Source organism: Pocillopora damicornis, chromosome 13 (genome assembly GCF_964200805.1).
Source record: "Pocillopora damicornis chromosome 13, jaPocDami1.2, whole genome shotgun sequence".
Classification (NCBI taxonomy): Eukaryota; Metazoa; Cnidaria; class Anthozoa; order Scleractinia; family Pocilloporidae; genus Pocillopora; species Pocillopora damicornis.
The window spans coordinates 17,431,879-17,440,950 of NC_142682.1; the positions used below are offsets into that span (position 1 = coordinate 17,431,879).

The 9,072-nt window shown below is 39.3% G+C and overlaps 2 protein-coding genes across 3 annotated transcripts in view; both read left to right on the forward strand.

The window, feature by feature from the left end:
- LOC113673263 (gamma-secretase-activating protein) overlaps positions 1-3,861 on the forward strand; it is a 21,550-nt gene extending 17,689 nt beyond the window's left edge. For both annotated transcript variants that reach the window (XM_089191354.1, XM_089191353.1), the window contains exons 34-39: positions 194-258; positions 823-872; positions 1,100-1,152; positions 1,250-1,324; positions 1,906-1,965; positions 2,345-3,861. In XM_089191354.1, the coding sequence (XP_089047480.1) occupies positions 194-258; positions 823-872; positions 1,100-1,152; positions 1,250-1,324; positions 1,906-1,965; positions 2,345-2,463 (422 nt within the window). In that variant the 3' untranslated portion in view covers positions 2,464-3,861. The remainder of the gene's footprint in view (positions 1-193; positions 259-822; positions 873-1,099; positions 1,153-1,249; positions 1,325-1,905; positions 1,966-2,344) is intronic.
- An 819-nt stretch (positions 3,862-4,680) lies between these two features.
- Positions 4,681-8,353, forward strand: LOC113673259 (uncharacterized). The gene is made up of 3 exons (XM_027189640.2): positions 4,681-4,846; positions 6,609-6,827; positions 7,059-8,353. The coding sequence occupies exons 1-3, from the start codon at positions 4,817-4,819 to the stop codon at positions 8,115-8,117; spliced, it is 1,308 nt and encodes a 435-aa protein (XP_027045441.2). The 5' UTR covers positions 4,681-4,816; the 3' UTR covers positions 8,118-8,353.
- The last annotated feature ends 719 nt before the right edge of the window (positions 8,354-9,072 follow it).

The following is a 9,072-nucleotide window of genomic DNA, read 5'->3' on the forward strand; positions in this document are numbered from 1 at the left end:
TTTTCATACTGGCACATTGGCCGAGTAAATCTTGGTAAAATTTGACGTTGAAAACGAAACGCGTTTCAACTGTAATCGACATACTCCTGAGAGTCTCCGCTTGTTCTTTCAGCTGCCTCCACTAGAGTAGCTGATAGTAGCATGTGATGTTTTTCATCGAAAGTTGCACATTTCTATCATTTTTTCCCTGCAGAATTCCAACAAGGTGAACGAGACGAGGAGGAGTTTGTCTTTCGAATCATTTGTCGCTTGAAGCATGTAAGTTGATTCCCTTTGTTCAGGGAGCTAGCCTAACCACAGATTGTGTGTTTTGGAGAGAGACTGTGAAATGGAATTTCTGGAAATCTCAAGAAAGCATAGTGACGTTCTAGAATACGTAATCAATTAATTTACGAACCCAGTCACCCTCTAGGGTTGGTTGTTGTAGTCGGTAGAGACCGAACTTTTGGAGAAGCTTAAATGGGCGGGAAGTTTGTTTACAGTCAAGGGTTTCGGGAGTAACTTGGAGATAAGCATCTTTTTCTTTTAGTTTGTGCCAGTGTTGGTTAAGGGTCAAGTCCGCTTTAGTTGGCTTTGTTTACATTAAACTGCAATGTGTAAGAGTCGCTTTTTAGTAAAAGTTACTTCACAATCAAATTCATTGGTTGTATACGATTTTTATATGCATTTTCTTGTCGGTGTAACGATTTTACCGAAACACGCAAATGTTGAAATATGCGTAGTACTCTTTACCTCACTGAGCTAGCTATTTGGAAATAGTTTCGTTTGATTTGCCAGTAGTCTTCTTGATTTAGTCGATACAAATCTACTGTTTTTTCTTAGACTCTTGCTAAAGAGGCCTTACTGCGCTGGGATCATCCTTTTAAAGCCAGGTGAGGCGCGATGCCATTCACGCCCAAAGTACATTTGTGTATGAAACACGTCCCTCACAATATGATTCTCTCCGCCAAGTAGTAGCTTTGTGGTTTGTGAGTAGTTTATACGAAAACATGTTCTACTGTAAGACAGTAAGACACGTTTCCTTAATAAAGTTTTATTTGATTACCTCGGTTTGTTATTTTACCTCTTGTCTCTCTCTCTCTCTCTCTCTCTCTGTTAGGTTATATTCTCAGAGGCTCGTGGAGGACTTGTTAAACAAAGACTCGTCAGGAGGTATGGTCCAACGGCGTTTTTATGAATCGATTTCGACCAACATTCCCTCAATCGTTCGATACTTCAGTCCCTTATTCCTTTATTTATTCTCATAAAGGCCGAGAAAATTCGGAAGGTCATCATACCGGCAGAGGAAACAGCCTTCTTAGTGGGTTTACACTCGTGGACGCCGGTAGGTAACTCTGTTCTATGAAAATTGTAAACGAAATTAATTTTCTAGCGCATGTTTCTCATCAAGGGTCGATGCTCTTTACTTTCAAAGTCAAGGGCAAGAAGGGCAGTCACTGTCCGTTCATATCAAGTGTCATCAGAAGCTTATAACTGTCTTGTGTCACCCACCGTCCTGGCCTATATATCAAATAGACGTTGACCAGAATCGAATGTTCGTCCCGTGTTCTGTCGAAGATTGATATGAGCTTCTGACCCAGTGCCCCACATTCCATCCTCCTCATCTTCATTCTCGATTGATTGTCAAGCTTTATCTGTGCGATGTTGCTTGTAATTTGGAGTCATTGACTGATTAGTTACTCAAACCGGTTGTGACGTGGTGACACCTAGGCGTTTTACGGCGCCAAAAACTGAGTCTGACTATCAACTATTTTCTTTGCCTTTTCAATTACAGTTGTTTTTTTACCAACACTTCATCGAAAACTTCCTCTTCTCGCCTGAAGCCGTTACGGCAATACATTTATTGGGTGTTGAGGGACTTAATGAGTAGATTCTTCTTAAAGTCTCTCTTTTCACTACCTCCAGATTCCGATTCAGAAAGTTTCTTACCTTTGACAAATCTGATGAACACTCTGAGAAATAGCGGTAAGACTTAAGGCATTTGATATTATTTCACGCAGAGGGGCATATTGCAGCTAGTGACACAGCGGTTGGAACGACTGCATTTCCAATCTTTCCAAAGCGTTGTTGTTTAAAATTTCGTAAAACGTGTTTTAGGGACATAAAGTCCCCAATTTTCAATGAATTATTGTTTGGACTGCTCGTTCCCTCTTTTGTGCGCTACTTAACGAATAAATTCCACGTTGCTGTGCGTCTGTCCAGTGATAGATTACAGATAACGTCAACATTATGGTAAGAACAAAAACATGGCAAATGAGGCACAGCCAAGTGTGTGACTGTGATGTTGTGTATGATGATGATATTATCATGGTGATTGTTATTTTTATTGTCATTTTCATTCTAGTTGCAGCTGGGGTTAACAGACAAACTGTGACCTCGGTTGATCTAGACTACGTTGAGGAGCAAGCGCTACTGGAAACACAACGGGAAATAGTCGGGAGCTTGGGAACGATTCCGTTTTAAGACAAGAGACGCCACGTGTGTAGGATGAAGACACCTCGAGGAAAAACGTTCACTGGAGAGAATTTCAAGGATTAGGAGGGTATTTAAAGCTGCAGTTTCACCTCGCAGATAAGAAGCTTTGTTTGGTCAATTACTGTTTTATTGGAATCATATCGGCCGAAAGCTTGGATAGAAATATTTTTTCTCTTATCCCCCTTACCATACGTTAAAATCCTTAGATCAATGAAAGATATTGTGAAACAAGAGTATAGGAAATAATGAAAGCTGATAAACGAGAAGGTCCGATTAGAAAATTGATAGCCTGTAGTGCAGGCGTCTTGTTGGTGCGAGCTAACGCTAAAAGTGGACGGTGGAGGTAGGGGGCGGGGGAGAAAAGACGGTGTAATCTTCACTCCCCTACCCCACCCCTCTCCTTATTCTTGACCGTCGACCGCCCCCTCGGTAGAAATTTTTACTCTCCCCAGCCTTCCGCTGCCATTAAAATCAAAGATGGCAGCCATAATATTCGTTATCAAATTACTTGGCACTCGCTGGCAAATAATTACGCCTGCTCCACAGCGAGAAAATTGAGCGCTTGCATGAGAAAATTTTTGAGTTAATATGATTATTTTGTCAAGAGTGTTATTCTTAAATTGAGTCATCGTTGGGATGCCACTCACAAAAGAAAATGTATCACTATTTCCTTCCTTATCCATTGTTTTGTTTGCCTACTTATACGTTGAATGGTTGCTCCAACAAGAAATGGAAAAAGAACAACGTGTTCACATAGTGAACCAAACACATACCTCGCTCGCCACAGTAACAATTGCTCAGTGCGCTGATACATATTTTTGTCAAGGAAAGGAGATAACGTAAAATTTGACTGGTTATTTTCCAGTATGCGCGGGGTTGTGAAATTGAAAATGTGGAAAACTGTGATGGGGAAAAGAGAAATCAATTGTGCTTTATATAAGAATTCGAACTTGATTTAAAATCGAATCACAGCTACCAGTTTGCAAAGACAGAAGGGATTTGGGATTTATTAAGCCCTTTTAACCCTATTGGGTTGGGGTTAAACGAATTCTCCATTTCAGCACGAAAGGGGAAGACTTATGGAGAATATGGACACTGATGTTAGGGTAAAAAGGTTTTCGTGAGAAGAGAAACGAATAGAGTGCTTAGTTTACTTATATGAAATGGAATAAAATTTATTGGCTATTGTAAGAGTATGTACAGAATTATGAAATTTAAATTTTTCATAAATTTATATAAAATTATTGATTGAGTTTGTATCAGTCTTAGCCATGACTTTGGTTGAACGGTATTTAGAGCAGTATTTATGCTTGAACAAAAGTAGGATTAAAATTTTTTTTTTCTGAGAAAAACGATTATGTCAACAATAAATTGGTTTCACAATGATTTGTGGTACTCTTGAAACATTGGCTGACGTTTTCACAGAAATGTAAAGATACTGATCGAAAATGAAAACGTTGAGGGTGACAAATCCGTCGAATATCAAGTTACATAAGTATTAATTATTACTTGGTGCGAAACCTTATTTCCCTTTTTAAAAAGAATACACATACCCTCGTTATCAGCTCTTTGATGTACACGAACTTTCTTATCTTCTAAGATAACTTTCAGCTCAATTTTGACCATTCGTAGCTGCATATTATATTTAGATCGCTACATTCATTGACACACAATCCTTTAGTTGTCTTTAGGCAAGGAAGGTATCGGAGAAACGTTTGCATGAACGTTTTTTGAGGTGCTTCTTCACTTAAGACGTTTTTGCTTTCTTGGCAAGAAAGGGTTTCTCGACATTTTTTACCGTAATCCTGCCCAGCGCTTAAGAAAATATAAGCAAAGAATGAAAAGTGTTTTTTTTTTTTTTAAATCGGTGATTCATGACAGTTTTTATGCTAATCCATTGCACTTTTTAAATCTATTAATTCGCTGTGGAGGGCTGGTTCATGGGGAAAAAAAAAAAAAAAAAAATGTCCGCCCGGTTTTTTTATATCTTTGTCTAGCCAATTACAAATACATTTGCTGTTTATCCCAGCGGGAAACTTCATTAGCGCTGCTAACAAAGCTTTCGTGAAACTCAGTTCAGTAGATGTTTAGCATAAACAACATGTAGTGGATAAAAGGTGATCTCTAAAGACCGCTAATTATCGCCAATTTGGGAATGTTCCTTAGAAACGAATAGCCAGTAGCTAGCAAAATATTTGTCAGCGATCTTGATCGGAAAGATTTGTAATAAAAGCGTGTTTACCTTGATGATACGATCATAAAACCACAGTAAGCTCAGAGAAATAATTTTTAAAACTTTGCAGTGAAACGAAAGCGCTTTTAGCTGTAGTGCTTGGAAGTGATGTTTTTGCTGGATAAATCTGGGACAACTGTAAGTATATAGTTTAAAATTTATTGAACAACTTTTGAACCTTTCCCAATGGTTAAAACTTTAAAGACTATCATAAGGCTGGCATGATGAACGAAGGCTGGCATGATGAACGAAGCCTGTAAACTGTTATGGATGTCGCTAGGTGCAAACTCACAAACAATTTTCGACGAAATCGTTCAGATATTCTCCTCACGTTTGGAAGACCAAAATCCAAGAATTATGAGGAATGGAAAGAGAAGGGTCTCGAGTGTCTATCTTTTACAATTGAAAGTAAATTCTTTTAGTTAATCCAACTCCCTTCTATACCTCAAAGCCGACTTCAATACAGCGCTGCGTGAATACTTTTAATTGGTTTACCGGCATCTTTTTTCTAAGAGGGATATCGATAGACCAAGATAAACTCATATTTGTTTGTTATTCCACAATACTCAAATCGGATTACTTGGCTGGTGAATCAATAGAAATTGTGGTCTTTGGCTTTTTACAACAAATGTAATTAGTACTTACACTCTTTCCTACAGGGCGCAAATTAATTCGGGCGGGCAAAGTATCTTTGTATCTTTGAATTGCGTCGGTCAAAGATGCGTTTTTGATTTAGGGTTAAATTTCTTATTCTTATGAAGATGCTGGATTGTTTTGCCCATCCTAGAGTCAGGCGAAACTGAAACATTCACTTAAATGTGTCGCGCAATCGAGTTCTACTACCTTCATCAACGGTTTTTTTTTTTACCTAATTTAATGGATTGGGTGGCTCGAAGTGCAATTACGAACAACCACGAATATTTTTTACTTTTATCATAATTAACTCTTTCTAAACCAAGGTTTAAAATTAAAGCGATTTGAGGGTTCAAATAACTAAATCGTCTTTAGTCTCGAGGAATTCTGCCTGATCCCGTGCTTAATTCCGATAAAATTAAGAGTGTGTTTGCTGGACGTCGTGAAATCTTGTTCATTCAAGTCTTTTTCTTTCAGTTTAAGTCTCCATGGTTATTCTTGTCTTCTAAAATCTCTTTGGGTGTCGAGACTCTTGGTTCGCCATTACCTACTTTCCTCCCCTCTTCTCCCCTGTCAGGTCGTCCCCAGTCAGTTCCCCCTACGGTACAACCTCGTTCCTAGTGACCACTCCTACTCTCCCCTCTCAGGGGGACGAGTTGTACAAAACCCTGGTTATTATGAAAAGGCTTCCTCAGATACCATAATAGCATAATGATATACAGATTTTGTAAATCGTCAGGAATTCGAAGTATATAGCTATAGGTCACTTGTTGTGATGGGGAAAGTAAGACAATGAGGAATAAAGAACGAATTAACTCGGCTATGAAAACTTCGTGTCCTAATATGCAAAACTTCCTAACTTAGTAAGGCCATCGCAAATTTCTCTTTCGAAAATTTTAAACTGCTCAGTACAGTCTGGCCAAAATTCCCCACAAAGTGTTGTAAGGAGCATGAAGCATATTCATATGGAGAATACAATATAAATGCATCATTATCATAATCAAAAACAGCTGGGCTAAAGTAAGCTCAATATTAGATCATTAAGTGTGCTTCCGGTGACTCTGGGTTAGGAGACCTTCTTTTCACACTGACGCACACACGGTCCTGACTTCCATTGTTGCCAGATGATGTACTTCCGAACCCGCCCAAGATTATTTTGAATAACATACTATTTCCTGTGAACATACACTACCCACTGAGTTGTACGTATTTACATCTATTTTAAGTTTTGATATGACTTTTTCAATCGTTGTTCATCATTCTTTAGTTAGAAGATCGGAAGGAAGTGTCACAGGCGGCCCAGGAGGCGAAACTAGATAGAGAACTGCGCCGTTTTGAAGAGGAATTGGAATTGTTTTTAATTGATAAAGATCAATTTTTGGAAGATCTCTACCGCCGATTAAAACAAATTACTTCTCTCTGGAAATCATGGAGATGTCAGAGATTGCGTGATATTTCTGTAACGCAACTCGTGTCCGCAAAACAGGTAAACAACTTTGAATGGGTAGGTGCTTGTCACATTTGAAGCTAGTTTAAGGCTTGACACTTGGCAAAGCATGAAACCGCGAATTTGAAATTTTTAGGGGATAGAATCTTCCAGAGTGGCTCAGGCAATTATTCGTAACGCGCTCAATTCCTTTTACTTAAGTTTATTGCTTCACACTACATTTCATGGTAAGTGTGCCACTAACGGGTTCTTTATCCCTTTTATCTGTAGATTGAAGATCTTATTCACTGGGAACAAAACCTCCCTGGGAAGAAGAAGACTATAACAAAAATAGGAAAACCAACAGATATGCTGATCAGATTCCTTCAAGCTTGTCTCGAATCCAGACAGCTTTACGAACAATTCCTCCTCTCAATTTACAAACCTCTTCACCTGTTCTTTAGTGATGACAAAGCTGCCCCTTTTTCCGAGGCATTGGGTCGAGTTCTCGAGAAGTGGAGTTACCTACTCGAACCAGGCCCCATAGATCACAGACTACTGAGTGCAGAGAGTTCCGAAGCAGTCCACAACATGAACTTGTCAAAGAAACCACGTGACACAAATTTCAACCTTATTCTGCGGCTAGTGCCGGACTTCGCCGTAAAAGGCTTCGAAGCTCTTTACCTTGCGCGACAGTGGAGAGCTCTTTTAGGTTACTCGGGTTACATTAGAGAATTGAAATTCATTCAAATCCGGAGACAGCGTCGATCAAGAGAGCACATCAGTAGTGAGCCCGCAAATGTTCCCGTTCCTTTCAGCATATTTCATAATTTGGAAAGAAAACTTAACCAATCGAAAGATCGATACAAAACAGTGGACCCAAGAAATCACGTTACAAAAGCTGTACTCCACCATGAAACTCACACCAACACGAATTATGGCGTGCAAGGAACATTTGCAAGATCCGCCAATGACGACACGAAATTCACTTCATTTACCCGCGAGTCTAACGAACAGCGAATCCACCGTTTGCAGACAGATCTGAAACGTGAACAACTACAAGTGCAGAGGCTTAGAAACGAACTTCTTCACGTTGAAATTGCGTCGCGCTACATGAGGGAACCGCCAATGCTAAGACCACTGTTTGACATTCTGGCTTCTACCAAGGGAAAGTGCCGCATGTTAAGAAATGAGATTTCAAAACAGGCTTGCCAGCCCGATTGTGCTTTTGACAAAATCCCTGACTCCAGAGGTTTGATCCAATCTAGTAAGGACTCTTTCACATCAGAAAGGAAAAGGTTAGCCTCCAGGGCTCTTTTGACCTCTTGGCATCGCGCGCAAACCACTTAGAAACAACTTGTGATCTGAAAATACGTTTAAAAAAACACACACACAAGTGGGAAACAGAGAACCTAAAGGCGTTTGCAGGAAGAAGTCTTTTCTCCTCACTCAATTTATCACAATTTATCAAATGTATTTGAGGGGTGTGAAGTGTGAGAGAGAGGGCAATGCTACTCTAATCTCTTGTGCAGAAGCAGGTGAGTCAGGAGTATTCAGTATATTAAAAGCTTTTTGATCAGAATGTATATTTGCCTCCGACCCTAAATGTTTGATACTAGCATATCAACCACTCCATCTCGTCAGCTGAGAAAACACTACAACATTTAGTTAAAAACAAATTTTTTAATTTGTTTTCGATAAAAATCTGATGAAAGATTTCGATTTTTGGATCTATATAGGATAGAGTTAATTACATGAGGCTCCAGTACTTGGAATTCATTATACACCGACTCTAGATCTGTGTTGGATAGTTAGACATGGACGCAATTACGAGAACTTCATTTTTTCCAAGTCACTTTAAAACTGGCAGCCCCTGATCTTAGTTTTAGTTTGATCGTTGATCCATGATAAATAGATCATGCCAACTGATCGTGCGAAGAGCTTTCCCATTGAAAACAGACCCAAGCCTCCGTCTCATCATTCACAAAGTATGATTTAGGAGTAAATTGACTCGGGCGTCAAGCTTTTCTTTGATTTACAATGTGTCCGCCTTTGTAAATGAGCGGATTTGGGTGCTATGAAGTCTGTTGATCTGACCGGGTAATTAGCAAAGGACTCCCTACTGGTTTAAGAAATCTTAAAGATGAGTTCCGGCGAGGCGAGGCACAGTTGCTGGCGATCCCGTATACAAATCAAGTGGAAAAATAAACGATTTTCCAGACAAGCAGAAAAATGGGTGTGTTTATATTTTATTGATTTGCAAGTTTATTAGCTGTATTCCGTAAAAAAAAGGAGAATAAACGCA

Excerpts from the sequence above, each read along its gene's own strand:
- LOC113673259 (XM_027189640.2), top strand. The coding sequence starts at position 4,817 with ATGTTTTTGCTGGATAAATCTGGGACAACT. Across the intron at positions 4,847-6,608 it reads TGGATAAATCTGGGACAACT|TTAGAAGATCGGAAGGAAGT; the intron begins GTAAGTATATAG and ends ATCATTCTTTAG. Across the intron at positions 6,828-7,058 it reads AACTCGTGTCCGCAAAACAG|ATTGAAGATCTTATTCACTG; the intron begins GTAAACAACTTT and ends TTTTATCTGTAG.